The sequence below is a fragment of the Heliangelus exortis genome, chromosome 1, assembly GCF_036169615.1.
Source record: "Heliangelus exortis chromosome 1, bHelExo1.hap1, whole genome shotgun sequence".
NCBI lineage: Eukaryota > Metazoa > Chordata > Aves > Apodiformes > Trochilidae > Heliangelus > Heliangelus exortis.
The window spans coordinates 99599992-99617056 of record NC_092422.1 but is presented as its reverse complement, the minus strand read 5'-3'; the positions used below and the strand labels follow the sequence as shown (position 1 = coordinate 99617056).

Below are 17065 nucleotides of genomic sequence, written 5' to 3'. Positions count from 1 at the left end.
TAAATTATTATCTAGCATTAGATAATTCCACAAAGCATTAATCTTTGTGACATTTTTATTGCACTCTGCATTAGTTAGAAACTTTACATAAAATTAGTATTGCGATGTTCACTCGGTATTAGGGCTTTATTAATAATATCATTCACTTTGTCCTTGATCCAGAGCAATAAGATAAAATTAAGCTATCAGACATCAGTTACCAATACATGACAGCTCAGGTTTATCATGCCTTTAACTATGTGAACTACGCATTTTACCTTTTGCTGATATGGAAATTTCCCTTTACACACAGTTTTTCTTTACAGCAGCAACTCCTTAGGGAACCTGAGAGCATGTTGGTAGGGATCTGACACTACACAATTACAAACAATAAAAAATATATTTAAGCTCTGCAAGGTGACATTTATTGAAGAGGTAGGTTACACGAGATTTATCAGTTTCACAGAAATACTACAAAATTATTCATTAAGGGTGGACAATAACATTTTCACTTTCTTAAAAGAAATTATAAACAATTCAGTTCTGCTTTGTCCATTTCTTTGTTTTTACTGTTGCAATAAATCTAAAACTACAAGAATGTACAAAATTGGAAACAACGCAAAGTACTTCAGGTTGCAATGAGCATTCATTCTCTAGGCATTTAGAGTGCTTATACCTGGAAAGTCTTTTCAGTTTAATTGTTATTATCCTACAGAAGTCATGCTTAACAAACTATTTAGGCTCTGATCCAAAGCTCATTAAAGTCAAGAGGAGTCTTTAGCTCATATGAAATTTCTTTGGCTCCCAAACAGGAAAACCCCGGTTTTCAGCATGAACATTTTACTCTTGAAATACTCTGTTGTAAAATTATTTTCAACAACATTTATTCTAGACAAAATAAGCCCATGATACCTTAAATCACCTTAAATTTAGAGGCAGCTTCAGATTCTCCTATATCACGTAGTGAAAAAGGAACACATAACTAAATAAAGATGAAGACATTGGGAGATGTGGTAGACTTGTTCAGCAAACACTCAAATCCTATGGGAGGGTAACCTTAAATGTTTTGGTGAATAAGAATGTAACATAATTAGTTACAGGAATATTGTGAGGCTCTATGAATATTTTTTAATGCTTTCAGAATCTGAAGCATTAAATTCTACATAGATAATACACATTACTATTGGCTCCTTTACTTCAGATTTGTAGAGTACTGTGTCCTAACAGACTTTAAAGCACCTTAACTCAAAGGATCTTGTATGTTAAAACTCCTCAAGTTCTGTTCTAACTACAGCTCACAACATCAACTTGAGCAGTACTAGCAATTCCAAGCATAAAAAGTAGTCAAGACATCTTTTCACACCCACCATAATACAGTACAGCTTCATTCTATATCCAGCAAGCCCATTCTACTAATTAGCAGAAAATAAATTGAAAAAGAGCAAACTGAGGGTAGCCATTCTGTCAGATAGAAAATAAATACAATTAATACCCATTCTGTTAGGATTACATTTAATTAAAAGTATACATGGTATCTCAGAGGTTTAACTAACAAATATGCCAGAAGAATAATAGATGCCATGATAAACTTTGAAAACTTTAAGTGAGGTGGAGTGGGGAAGTTATGACCTAAGGGAACTTAATATGCAGTTTCTAGAGCAGTACAGATCCACATCCAATAGCCTAAGCAGTTGAGGAACATTTCTTCCCAACTGCTCACAAATTATGTGATTTTCCATGCTATGCTGTACTGCTACAAAGCAAACAGAAATCACCATTTTCATGTGGGAGAAAAGGCAAACTGTCTTCCTTAAAAATCTCAGGAATTAACCCACAATGACAGAGAAGTTATTTGTCTTCAGCAACCACAGAACTGCAGACAAGAGAAAATGCTTATTTTCTTGACATGACGCTAGCCCCAGAAAACTAAAAATATAAAGTTGTATTCTGCTCCTGCAAGATAAGAATATTAAGATAATTTTTAATAGCCATATAAGATAGATACAGTAATCACAGTTATAAAGCCCAGGCAACACAGTCATTTATTTCACTGCTTTTTACTTTTCTATTTATTTATTTATTAACTTATTTCTAGGACAAATAACAGCCTTGTGGTACACCCCACAACTGCTGAGATAGAGAACAGGCAGCAGGACTGTATCTAAGTGGTTGCTTAAACTGGGATGCAGGCAGCCTGGGACAGGGCCCTCCAGTCTGCTGTGGGCTGCAGCTGACTCACTCTTCTTCATCTCACTGATGTGCTGGTGCTGGCACGCCAGCCAGCACCCTTGGAGCCTTCAGCAGGCTTCATGTTTGCACCTGCCAATCATGCAAAACTGTGCAAAGGCTGCTGGGGGAACAAGCCAGCTACATGGCATGCCAGGACTCAGAGCAAGGGGACAGCCACCACCTCTCTCCTGGAGCCACCCTCCATGGAGGGTGGTGTAATATTTCACTATCGTGGCCCAGTTCTCAGTTGCTTCAAGGAAAGGTCCAGCTATCTGATTCTGTTGCTCCAACAAGGCCACACTAGGTTTTTGGACCACCTTGACAAATGTGCCATCTAGCAATTAGATTCATACACACATGGACCCATGGGGCAGTACAACCATCTGCTGTCCTGAAGTATTAATACGCTGCCCTTCAGTCATCTGTTCCACCCACACTGTCCCCAGAAGTCACCACGGTTCACTGAGGAGCTCTGACAGATGAAGCAGGCAGGAAGGAGAAAGGAAGAAAACTGGCTTTTAGCCTGATCTACAGAACAAGGAACTTGTGTGAGAAAGGGACCACGAAGTAACAAGGAGAGAAGCCTGGTTTTGTTTTCAGTTTCTGCGTTGTCCACCTAAACAGTCTTGAATAGTGTCTTGACACCTCTCCATCCCAGAGACTAATATTCCCGTAACTAGATGTTTCCACCTGAGTTTCTGGAGAAGTGGACTCTCATCTGCATTAGAGCTACTGAATACTTGGGAATCAGGATCAGGGCCACTCTGACTACTAATCACAGAGAGAGGTTACCAGACTCATGCATTGATGATGGAATGGTGGAAAACCAGAGCGTACTGCTTAAGTTGTTCCTCAACACTGCCAGTGCACTAAGAAAGCAATGCCTTCAAAATATGTGCAGTGTCAAGAAACACCTTCTGACATATTGCCCAAATCTTGCTGACTCCGAGCCAATTAATGCCAACATTCAGCTAAAAACATAGAGCATCAGACATCAGTTTCACATGTTTATGGTCAGGTAATTGATTTTAAGTGCTTCTTTTTGTTAAACATTCAGAGGTGCTTAACCTTGCAGTTCAGCTTAGACTTCAGCCATCCAATTGAACTGGGAAAGGTTTTTTTAAACAGCTAGTCAGCCTGTGCCTAGATATAAACCAGCCACTTTTGGGCACCACATTACATAATTTCTGTTTTACAAGTAATAGTCAGAGCAGGTCTGCCTTTAATTAACTGAGAGGAAAGGGGGAGTGGAGGAGGGGGAGGGGGGCAAGGGATTGGAAAGGAAGAAAGAAACAGAGAAACAGCAAGCAGATGAGAAAACACTGCTGGTGAGGAAATTCTAATAGAAATTGGGTGATTTTGAGTGAAATCTGGCAGTCTCTGGCGCATATGAATGCATTCATTGTTGCTAGTTTTGATTAATGACAGTTGTACAATAGTGTGCTGACAGTCACTGCCATACAGACACATTTTTTTTTTTATATGAAACACTGCTGAAAATGCAACCCAATCAGATTTGGCCCCTGAACAACATGTGCTATCATCACTGTACCGTGAATTGAGATTGATTGGTAACCAGCTGTGACAAAGTGGGAAAAAGAGCCCTGTTTTTTTTCAAGAAAAGAAAAAAAGAAAAATAAAAAACTGAACTGTGTCAAAACCGTTACCATCTGCTCAACCAAATAACAAATAAAACAAAACACATTAACTGTTTTTAAGTATCACAAATTAATGCACTGATCTTGGATTTATGCATTGCCTCAAATAATAAGAATAACCTTGAATTTAACTAGTTTCATCACACTTATGATTTTTCCCCCCATATTCAAAAGTGTATCTGTCCATGGTCACCAAAAAAAAAAATAAATTAAAAAGAGAGAATTTACTGAACTTAGAGAGATTTAACAATATGCTTTACTGAATTTGATACACATTTTAGTGATGGCTTTGCAGAACCCTTAATTTCCAAATTTTAAAAATTGTGCATGCAGTCATGCATAAGAATATGCATACTTCTTTGTTCTCCACATTTCTAGGTAGCAAAACTCTGTTTGCAGCTGAAGTCACTATATTCAAAAGATATCCAAGTAGGCCTGACTGGTAATACAAGGATGCACTTGCTTCAGCAGTGTATTTTAAAACTGTGAGAATGCATTATTGAATTCAATAAGTCCAATTCAAAAAGTTGTATTTCTTCCTTAAGGGAGTTTGCAAGAGAAAAAGTCACATCTTAACTGATGCCACTGGCCTAAAAAAAATTAGATCAATTTATACGAGTCACCTATTTTATTTTAAAACATTACTATGAATTTTAAAAATTTAGAAATAAATAAAAAGAATCTTTGTATGTAGACTTTGTAGGCTTTCTTTTTCTTTTTTTTTTTAGAGATGGCACAAAAATTACTTTGCTCCATTTTCTTTTGCCTGCGTACCAGGCTATTTTGCAAAACACACACAAAGCTTCAAGATAACTCTCAACATCAATCATCAGGGAGTCCAAATAGAGAGATGCAACTGGCCAAAACCAGAGTAAACAGGAGGTAGTTAAGAAAGCTTAAGCTTCTGTCTATGCTTCTCTTTTGTGGTGCTGGCACTCCAGTTCCCAGCATAGTGCAACAGCTTTTCCCTGCCTCCCAGGCCCTCCGTGACAGATGGAAGGACCCAGAGAGAAGCTGCAGTGAGACAGAAGCATTACCTCGTTACCTGCTCCAGGAGCAGAATGAAGAGCTTCCATTCCCATCACTCATGCAGCCACTCCCAGGGCCAGCTTTTTTACAAGAAATGTTGGCAGGTTTTTTCACTTCTCTCTCATGCATTGATAATCAGCAGAAGTAGGAAACTTTGTGAGAGACAGATTTCTGAGGGAAAGATAAAGGAGCCTCTGGTTTTCTTTTCTGAGTAAAAACCTGAATCAGAAACAGAGAGAGCATTGCTATATATATTTGTGGGTACTGGTATCAAATTACTCTGTTTTCTCCCCCAAATCAAGGCTGCTTGTTGCTAGTTGGCTCTAAGACACGGCTTACAGCTATGATAAATTAAGCTATCAGGGAGCTATCCCCAAGGTGCTGACATGATGGCTGCCACTCACATTTCCATGTCCAGATTCCCATTTATTCTTTGGCTACCCCACTCATGCCAGAGCAAGGTATAAGACAATGTGACATTACCTTGAATTTCTTGGCATGAGGCATATATGAAAGCAGTCATACAAACTGGTTCACTGGCGTTATTCCAACAAACCAAAAAAAGAACTAAGCAATATAGGCTACTGTTGACTGTTTTGGTTTTCTTGAAATATAGTGGCAGCAGGTTCTGCTTTAGTCAAAAATGTTTTATGGCTTGTGATCAGCCAATTATTTGTAATTTCTTATGGTGGACACTCTCAATTTAAACAATATAAAACACACACTAACATTGCACTATGCCTTAAGCCAAGGCATTTAAAAAAAATGGCCTAAATCTTACAAAAAATGGATACAACAGTTACTCTCATTGGGCCAACACTGTGAAAACATTCCTGTGCCCATGGAAATGGTGTTAACTGGCTTCCTGGATGCACAATACTACGCAGTACGACTCTCACATGCAAATACAAACTTGTGACTGCACATAACTAGTACCTCACAACGTTTGGTAAACCTTTTTGAAATAATTTGGAAGCAAACAGAAGTTAAGAAGAAAATATATGATTGGGAATAAGTGACTTGGTAAATTCTAAACCAATTCAGGCTCCATCTTTTACCTCAGCATCTCTCTATGCACAGATAAGTACTCATATGGAATTACCACATGATAATTACACAAAATGGGCTTCTGATTTGATTTTAGTTCCAGACACAGCTTCACATTTTAAAAACTGCCATGTTGGTGGAAGTATGAGCTAAGAGACCATGTAATGACTTGGCATGGAGACCTATCCTCCTATCACCAGAAGTAGTCCCTTCCCTCATAGATGAGGCACATTTGTCAGGCAGTTGGGGAGATTTGTATTATTAATGCCTATGTCATAAACTGATTCATCAGAAAAGCATCCTTGATTCTCAAGGTTATCTGCTCAGCACAGGCCACTTAAATTTATTTTAAGGAAAAGCAAAATACTAGGGTTTTTTCCATTTATGTTTTTTTAAAAACTAAAACGATGCTGCAAGTTTTGGAAAACAGTCAAGAACATCTGAGCCCAGACTGGCATCTTGCACTCACTAAATATGGCTTGATGGATCTTTTTTTAACATGAAAACACAGATTATGAGTAGTTTGAAATAAACAGAATTTGTGTTGGCCTGTCTACTATTATTTGCCTTAAGCATGATGAATGATTATGATAAATTTGTCAGAGAACTAACTGAAATATTTTCTAATCTGTATTTCAAATCAGTTACAAGCTTTGAAGTGATAATTAAAGATGAAGTCATGTTAATGTTTTAATGAAACTGCCTTCAACATTACAGTTGAGCCAGAAGTCATATGATTAACAAGTGTATTTTGCTAACATTAAGTAATTCTCAACATAGGCCTTACCAAAAGGAATTGAAGAGAGTTCTTAGGGTTAAAACTTGAAGTGTTTTCATTGATGGTTTTTGTTTGATTGTTGTTGGTTTTGTTGGCTTTTCTTTAACTCCAGCTTCCATATCCTATGCAGGCATGTAATGTGTTAAAGCAGAGGAAATCCCTTCAGGCCAGACATTTCAGTAGCATCAATGAAGCTGGGGTCGGAGCTCTTGAATCTTATTACTGCTTGAACATAGCTACCAGCTTCCCTCTCCCTTCTCTCTTGAGGATTTTACATAAAAACTGCATAGTTAACTATCTTTATTTTTCCATTCTATAATGGTAATAGTCAATAAACTGACAATAGTGAGCTTAAACTGTTTTATATACTAGTCAAAGAAGAAGGCTACGTCAGTATTTTAAAATTTATAAATACAATATATAAACTATGGGATTGCTAAGCTTTTACTTAGTGTACTCTGCTTTTCTGATACCACAGAAGGGTTCAAGGACTAGAATGAGTACTCTGAGTGAAATTCTACATTATGTTTTCCTGGGTCTCCTTCCTGCAAGACCAGCTAGTTACTACACCCTTCTTCGAGTAGAAAAATACAAGAAATTCATGGTTTTGGTTACTACTACTTGCATTAAACATTAAAGAACTCTATTAGTGACTTCATTAACTCTCTGAAAACTAACAATTTAAAGATGTTAAATAGGAGAATAAATAAGGAGAAATTATCTTGTGACAAAGCTATTTCAAGTGCACTATCAGTGATCACTTCATAGATCGCCAATGGTTCACAAAACATAAAGAGAAAACATGTAGGCAAGACTGCTAGTTGATACAATTCCTTTATGGTTGCTGTCCACAGAGTTATAAAGCTATTTTCCCGACCTTGACCCTTAAGTAAGCAACTGGAGACTGTTTTCATGCATCTGCAAACAGACTGCTTGAAACAATAGCTCTTCTTCAGCTCTGTGGTGAGAACTGACACTTAACATGAAGCCAATTTAAATGTCAATGTTATTAACTGTTTCTCTTCTGATCAGCCTAGCAGAGACACACATCTAACACTTTTGCTCACAGCATTTAATATTTCACTCAAATTGAATGGCAGATAACTACTGGCTAAACTATAGACCTCTGGCATAACTGCAGATGATGCACTTACAGGACGTTACTCAATGCCATGCCTTGAGGGATTTAAAAAGTCAAAAACTCTAATTTACGCTTTTCACTTGGCCATGTATTCCTCAGAAAACTGTAAGGAATATAGGTTGCCACTTACAGAACAGGAAGGGACCACTGAGAGGCAAAATATCAGTCAGAGAAGAGGGATATTCTACTAAAAGAATAATAGGAGAGGGCACCTCACCAGCACTGGAGTGTATCATCTTGACACTATATACAAAAACAATCAAAACACTTCGTCCCTCATTACTTGTCTATCTCTAAATTATATATCTGGGTTTACAGGAAAAGTTTCCTAAAATGATCCAACACAAGAGCTAAAAAGATGCACTCCACTGGAATCTTCCTGGTTTTAGTTAGTCTGTGTGGAATCTCTGCAAGTTGCACTGCATCTTGCCCTGAGCCAGCCATGTGCGGCACTAAACCCAAGAAAACGTCCTTTGCTAACCATCTCCCCTCCCTCCAGATGTAAGAATACAAATAACATATTAAACCTCTTTCTTTCACTATCTCCTTTTGACAGCCTATTAAGAACATCCAATCTTCTCCCCTATGGTCCTCATAAAGGGACTTAATCTCTCCTGGATGCTTTAGAGTAGGAAACAAAAGATGGGCATGCAAATCATACTGGATCTAACCAGAGGTGATGAATAGTACATGTGATACAACTAATATGAAAAACATTCTTTTTCTCCAATGCTTTATTTAAAACCATTAATTGTTATTAATTGCAACAGAAATTTGCTGATGTAACAAAAGATTATATCCATTACACTACTAAAAACACTCTACTCTAATTAATTTTCAATACACATTAGACAGCATTTTGTTACAATCTGCACATAGATTAACTCGACCAAAGCACACAGAGCTGTAGTGTTATTAACTCATATTTCACTGAAAGGTCATTCTCCCCTTGGTTGTATCTAGAGGAGGTTGTAGTTAAATACCTCACTTTCCCATCCACAGAATATAAATAGAATTCTGTAGCACCGTGTTTATTCTTTCAATTACTGTCTCTCTGGTTTACAGGGCCTTATCCTGTGATCATGGAGAAAAGCAGTCACATAAATCAGAATCACAGAATCAAAGCATTGCTTTGGTTGGAGAAGACCTCTTAAGATCATCAAGTCCAACTGTTAACCTAGCACTGCCAAGTCCATCACTAAACCTCGTCCCTAAGCACTACATGTCTTTTAAATGCCTCCAGGGTATCTTATCTGGTAATCAGGGCCTTTCTGGATCTCCTCTAAAAAGAATTAATTTTTCTGAGTTTATTGGTCTAAGGGTTTGCTGTCACTTGCATTTAAATCCATTTCAAAGATTTATATCTAGAAGACATTAAGATATTCTTAAAACATCATTTACCCTTAGTTTTGAGTTCACAAGAAGCCATGAAGAAAGCAAAGAAATTACAGTACTTATGGAAAATGCACACCTATCAGAAGTGTGGCAGACAGTACTTCTGCTCAGGCTATGTATATGAAATTACTTTTCAAGTACAGAGTCCAGTTTTAAAAGATTGCAAGTCTTTACAGACTTTTGTTTTTGGAGCTAACGCATCTTAGAATAAGTTAAGTCTGTTAATTAGGAATGCATTTTCCCAAATAAGTTTTAGTAAGAAAGTTTACTGTAGTGTTTTTGATTTTCACTGCTGTGTGTCACTGCTCTGTTTCATTTAACAACCTACAATCTCTCAACACTTAGCAATACACTTTGTGTAAACTACACACCATTTTCATTCTGAAGCATCACTCTTGGGTTTTCTGCCTACACTCCCATTGTGTGGGTGGCGTGTAAAACAAACACCTCTTCGTGCTGGTGCAGTTGCCACTTTTCATCTCTACTACAATATTCATCTAATCAGACAATGCCTGTAAATGCAACTTACAAGAGCAGGTTGTAATTTCATTAAAGATGTATTTACTGAGCTAAACCAGCTGTTCTGGGTTGAAATGCAAAAAAAAAAAAAAAAAAAAAAAAAAGGCCCATGTGATTGCTACTCAGTCATTTAAGGCAACTGAAAAATACATTTGCTGAGCTAACCTTACTCTCCCAAAGAGCTGGCACTGCTAGCTCCTTCTGACTAAAAGGTTTAAGCAGTTATTATAGTGTGTCATAAATTTTAACTTGTAATTGAAAATCTCTTCACTTCCTAAAAAAAAAAAAAAATCCTTATGACTTGCTATGTAATTACAGACTACACAGCTGCTCTCTTCGGCTTCGGTAGAAAATCTGAAGACATGAAACACTGTACAAACCTTATTCAAATTTTATTAAATCGCTAGTCATAGATATGCCACTCTCACATTGGAGACTCTCAAATAGTATTGCTTTCTTCCTGTTACCAGCACTAAAAAGCAGATGAATCAAAGGTTGATCCAGGCCATACTGAGCTCTTCACCACATAGGAGACCATCAGTTCCTTATCGGGAAAGTGTAATCTTATTTCTTCAATGCAAACAAGGGAAAGCTACCTGAATATGTGGCTGGAAACAGACTCCTGTGTATAAAGACAATTTTAATTGAATTTTCAATAGGTTCTGGTCATTATGCACGCCCACAATTGTCTGAGTTGCTTTAGTACAATTTTTTTGCCATTTCCTTGTGTCAGTTAAAATGAAAAAAGAACCTATTCATAAAATAGTGAACTTAATATTTCAGCCAAAGCCACAGAACTGATGACCCTAAAATATCCTGTTCCCCTCCAGTAGTTTGACATGAGTCATACTTGATTAACTATTCCCTAGCCTTTGTGTACTGTGGAAGCTATGATGTGAGGTTGAATTTTTAGAGCAATTAAAATAAAATATACACCATGCGCCTCTACCCTTGATTCACAATGCATTTCAGTCACAGGTCACTGATTTGAAATGGACAGCTTCTGGAAAAAAGCTTTACACAACCCAGGCTTCACATTGCACTCTAGTTTCTTCCTGTTGGTGTACTACCAACATTTTTAATAGCAACTGATTAATTTTCTGGGATTGGTTTAGGGTCTGAAAAGAATTTTCAAGTGTGAGTAGTTCAATTTACTCATTAATACAACACATACAACACTAAAATAACTAGGAAAACAGCATACATAAGTCATGAGACCTAAGACATAAGTTTCCACCTACTTCTTCTTATCACTCTCTTAATTGCTGCCCAACCATACACAGAAGAGCTCCATGATGTATGCAAGAGTTTTTTAAATCTTATGTCAGGTCTACAGGATGTTGTACAAGCCATTTCCCTTGGCTGCTAGGGAGACCTATTTCTCCTAGGCATTTTGAAAAATTTCACTATGAGAATCACTTTCAAGTTTTAAATGCAAAATACAGACTATCATAGTTGTTTTAGATCATCAATTAAAAAAAAATAAAAGTTTGCATGAAGCCTTGCACCCTGAAAACAAACTTATACCCATTTGTTTTCAGTTTTAAAGCATGGTTAGTCATAAATTTCTCATTAGTTTCATAGAGAATCCATCAAAGTGGCCAAATTAAATCTTTTTAAGTAGACATATTTTCAAACATAATTTCTTTAGAAGTTGCTTTATTTTTTTTCTCATTCAATCACATTGCAGCTGAAGATGCTTATAGTTCACCAGGGACCTTTATAATTAAAACTCTAATAGTCTGAAATTATTTTTCAATTATTACCCAACACACCAATTGGTGCAGCAATACTATTTGTATTTGACACAAGAAATTACTGTGATTATTGTGAGAAATTACTGTTATTTTGTGACACGTGTCACTAAAAAAAAAGCTAAAAGGAAGTAACATGGAAAAACAGAGAAGGATTTCTGAAAGACCCTAGGTCCAGTACCACAGATTCTGGCATTCACCAGGAGCAAACTACAGAAACAAAATGCATGCAAAAATTCAGTCCATCTCACTTTGCCATCATTGAATGAGACACATGTGAAAGCTGAACTAACAATAGCACATTTAAAAATATGCAGTAATTGTTGAAACAGGTAATCTACTATAACCATCTTGTAATCCAGGGATGAAGCCAAAAGGAAATTATTGAAGAAAAAAACCCAGACAGATGTGTAAAGAATAACTTTAGCTGTAGAAACAGGAAATTGATATTGAAAGCTGTAAGACAAATAGCTGCACAGATCTGTTCAGAAGAAGGATTTATGCAAGTAGGAAGAATAACAAAGGGAATTCCTTGAGGGTTTAATTTTCCCCTGTAGATGTTAAAAAGCCTAAAATACAGGAGCTCAGAGCTGAAAACTAATTTCAGTTTTATCTCAAAGAAAAAAAAAAAAAAAAAAAAAGAAAGAAAATGTCTTACTTCATTAAGGAGGGAAAACTTACAATTCTCTTCCTAATTTGCAAAAGTGCTATATTAAAATTTTCTCATCCATCCATTCATACTCCCTATACCTGGGCAAATTTTACTGCTTGCACTAAAAAATCCAGAGAAAAAAAATAGCTTTCCTTTTCTACGTTCCAAGTTTATCAAAAGTCCAGTGAAAACCCTTCCTATGCTTCCTGTTACATTTCTGCTTCCTTAGAAATATATAATGAATGAACAGAAGAAGTTATCTTGAAGCACAGAGTACTGTTTTTCACAGTAATATACACTAAAAAGGAACACAATAATTTAAAAAATCCTAATCAAGCAACCTAATCAAAGGCACTGTTGGTTTATCACCAATTACTTCTGCTTATGAGACCTGGAAGTAGACAAGTCACAATGTATTTACTGTAAACTACTTTGCAATGTGTAGCTAAATAGCAAAGAGAAAAAATCATCCTTCCATTCAAATGTCTGCTCCTCAAAATAATATTTTATGTATTACATATGTGATTTTTGCTTTAAATTCACATAGCTATGTGAAATTTGCTTTAACTTGTAACAAAATTATTTTCAAAATGTAGTATAGATACATACATATCTCTACTTACATGGATTTTTTTTCCAGATTATGTATTATTACATTAATATATTTAATGAAGAACTGCATGCTCATGTAGGACATATTACAAAGCTGAGGATTTGGAACCTTAAACAAGTATTGTCCAATTTGAGTTTTGATATCTTATTAACAATTTGGATATTAAGAAACAAAAGGTATTAACCCAAGAAGCAAACATGACCAACTTCTAGACCACTGAGGAATTTTGCCATCAGTTTTCATGAAAGTATATGCTACATTAAATGTTATATTTAGCAAGTAGATGAAAACTGCCAGGTAACAGCCTTACCACATCTTTAATCTTCTTGGGCTGAAGATGTAAAGCATGCTGGGATTAAAAGAAACGAGACAGCACTGTCTAACTTGTTTTAGTCAGGCCCAGTCTAGTAGTGTGCTCACAGCAGACTCAATGTACATTGATACAAATTAGCCATCAATACCACTGCAATTACTGGTTTTTTTAAGATCATGATTGGAGCAGCAGAAACAGCACTGGCGGACAGCCTAGAAAAGTCCAATGTTTAAAGCTGTCCAATCTGAAGAACAGAAAAGTTAGATTTTTTTTTTTTCCTCACTTCATATTCTATCAGCAACATTCCAGGAATAAGCAACACTGATGGAAAAGAACAACCAAATGTGATGGGGACTAAAAAATAGGCACTACTCATGTCTGCTGTTGAAATTAAAAGCATTGTGCAAAAATGAATCAGGACTCACAGGGCTAGAAGTGTTGGGTGGCTTATGGAGACTTAGAGTCTCAGTCCTGTTATGAGAACTATTGGTGTGTTAGGATTTTTTACTCTAATAATGATTTAGCATCAAAACTAGAGGGAGTTACAGAAAGCAAGGACAAAACTCTGCTGTTAGCTGAAAGAAGACAATATAAAATAATGTTCTTATATAGGACAGACTGTCAATCCTGCTCAGTTTTGAATTTTCTTCATGTTTGTTCCAGACTAAAAGAATCTTTCCTGAACACAAATGGCCTGTTCTGTATTTCAGCTGCTATTTTTTGTTAGGGCTTTTTTTGTTTGTTTCCTCCAGAGAAAGATTTCTCTCCAAGACTTAGCAGGCATGAGCCGAAGAGGCAGCAAAGCCCAACATGCTCTGCTTCTAATTCGTTCTCCTGGTGCAACAGAGCAGCTTTTACAGCTCTCCAGCCAAGTTTTCTCCCTTTAGGTGTAAGCACTTTATTATGAAAGCTACTATCACTAGTACATCTTTTCTTCTCCAGCAAATTTATTGAATACCCACATCCTCACAATACCTATGCATCACGTTTCTTCCTTCCACAAGAGTCCATTACCTGGAAAATTCAACCCAGACTGAGTTTCCCTGCTCATCTGGCTCTGGAAGAGGTTTTGTAGTATCAAAGACCAGCAATATGGGAAAGCTTTGCAATAATGTTAAGTAACAAACAATAAGTTGTAGGGAATGATTCCAGCATTACTCAACAACTGAAATTTGAAAGCATGAGGAACAGGAATGTTGCTCTTACCTTCCTCTTGGTAAGTCAGCATCATCTTTCTTCCATCGGACTGTGGGTGTGGGATCCCCCTGCACCTGGCACCGGAAATCCACGGCCTCTTCCTCCAGCACCACTTGGTTAATCGGTCGCCTGAGAAACGTGGGCCGTTCTTGAAAGAGACATTAAAATTCCTTAGTGAGTCAGCAAGTTGAAATGAACACTTTAGACTTTTAAGCATCTTTCTTTCTTTTTTACCAATTGACAAAACGAAAAAAAAAGGAGGCTGATCTCCACAAATTCAGACAAGTGGAACTGATGAGGTGCATAAAGAGCCCAGAAGACGACTGCCAGGCTGGAGAGGAGGTTGTTGTCACATCTGGCCCTCATGGAAGGACTGAGTGCCCCCAGGAGGAAGCCTCTGATAGCACTGACTGCCCACCTGCCACAGCAGCCGAGGAGGCTCCAAGGCCCTTGCATGAGAAAATTTTGGCTCTGTGCCTCTGCATACACAAAGCATGATCAAAAAGCTTCTGCCTGCTCCAGTGATACAAGAGCTGCCAAAGGAGATAGCCTCTCTTTGGCAATAACCTAGATCTTGATGCTTTGGAGGAACATGAAAATGGATCTTAGGCAATTGTGGACCACCGTAGAGAGGTCAGAGCTTCCCTGATCCCCACTGCTAACTTCACCATGGAAAACTAAATTAAGGTTAAAAAAATAAATTCTGTTTACTCTTGTTATGTTAGCTTGCACAGCTACAAATATTATTAATCATCATAATATTGTACAGGCCTGCTTAAAAAGCAGATGCAGAGCCACAATCTGATCTCAGTTTCACTGGTACAAACTCAAAGTACCAGTAATTTAATTTTAAAGGATGTCACTGGGGTTAGTTTCCAAGTTGCCTTTAGACTGCATAAATTTTACTCTGTCCTCTCCTAGCCATACCACACTTTATTGTGATAAATTATTTATGCTAGTCAAACCATTATAAGACTGGGTTTATATGAAGCAGTATCTCCACTCAAGACAGGGATTTATTATAAAGACATTTAAAACTGGTTACACACTACATTTAACATTACATTCGCAGCAAGTTGAAGGGTATGATGTCACTTTACAAATAATTCAAAATTCACACAAATGTAAGCAATACCAGATTGTGACAGGGGCAGTTTGTCTTGGTAACTATAGAGTTGAGTTTATAGGTTGACTACCCATATTTATTTTATCCAAATAATAAAAATAAATTCAAATAACATTAATAAGGTTGCACAATCAAGTATGCAGTACCTCAGTGCCAGATGCACCAGAGCTGAGGCTGTCTGCATGCCCTTTAATCACTTGTTTTCTGTTTATGTTTTATGGGGCTGGTTGCAATTAGACGATCACCTATTTTTTGTCCAAACATCTCCAGATTGTTGGTGTTCATAATGAGCAGGTGTTTAATATTTTTGCTTTAGTTGTACCATTTAGTGGGTGGCCTCCTGTCATACTACTCAAACTTCACTTCAAAGACAGAATTATTAATTTCCTCATGACCTCCATTACACCTATCTTAATGCTTCATAAAACATTCACTTATTTTCATGGCTTCTCTCTGAAGTGTGATGGAGATCTAAGAAAGCATGGTAAAACATATCCATGAAATATTAATGTTCAACCTGAGACACAAAACTGCCAGTTTATTTTTTTTAAACAAAACTTTTTTTTGCTGTGTTGAAAGCTCATCTGCCATTGAATTCAGTTGCAGCTGATAAAATGTTCATCACATTTACTATCAGAGTTTTAAGTCAGAAAATAAGAAACACCAAACCACCTGTTAATAATTATGTAAATGAGTGACTGCATCATATAGAAATTCCATGATACTATCAGGGTGAACTACTGGCAAGGAAAAACTTATTTTGTCAGTAGAAGAACAGACATGCTCAAGAATCTGTATCACTTTTCCAGGTTTTTCCAGATCTCTTTTTAGAGATAAAAAAATGCTTAACAGGCAGAGATTTTTCACTCAGAACTGAGCAGTGTCCTTGGTTTTGCATTGCATTCTCCAGCCATAACTATAAACATTGAGCATTTTCAGTCCTAGAAGCAGACACTGACTGAGAAACTTGCTGTTAGATTCAGCAAGAACAGCTACTTAGAAGAGACTTAGCTGGAAGTGAAATTATAAGAGGGAAAATTAGTTCTATCCTGGCTCAAACCAGGACACTTCACCTGTGTGTCCTGGTCAGCCTGTGACAGTTCTTCATGTCCTTCTTTGTTCCAGCCACTGGGTATATCCAGCTCTTTCCAGTTGCCAACTGCTTCCTTAGCCAATTTCTCTCTTCCTAGCCCAGAATATTTCTTTTCACAGCTGGAACCCAGAAAGATCACAAGTACAGTCTCCCTTCCCACTATTCATGCCTCTCACTTCTTCATAGTTCACAGCATAATAACTCTCCACTATGTGTCTGAACTACATTTGAATTGGAGTTTCTTTTCTCTGTGCCACCCAGATACAGAGCATCCACAACATTAATAAAAGAAAACTCAGTTGAGGTAACCAAGCATCATCCCAAGAGAGTGACAACAGCAGAAATGCAGTGTAGTTGCAGGAAAATACTGTTCAAACCTTCATTCCAACTGATGTCTCTGGCATATGAATTGATTACTTTAATTTTCTTGTTTTTCTTTTTAGAAAGGTGCGTAATTGGCTAAATTTAGTGAAAAATGTTTGGACAAGCAAAAATTTAGATATTTGGCATATTGCATCTACTTCCTATCAAATTTTAGTTCC

The 17065-nt window shown here is 37.0% G+C and overlaps 1 protein-coding gene across 17 annotated transcripts in view; it reads right to left on the bottom strand.

The window, feature by feature from the left end:
• Positions 1 to 17065, bottom strand: part of ROBO2 (roundabout guidance receptor 2) — a 456391-nt gene that overhangs the window by 120123 nt on the left and 319203 nt on the right. For all 17 annotated transcript variants that reach the window (XM_071755874.1, XM_071755885.1, XM_071755823.1 and 14 more), the window contains exon 5: positions 14314 to 14452. In XM_071755874.1, coding sequence (XP_071611975.1) covers positions 14314 to 14452 — 139 coding nt within the window. The remainder of the gene's footprint in view (positions 1 to 14313; positions 14453 to 17065) is intronic.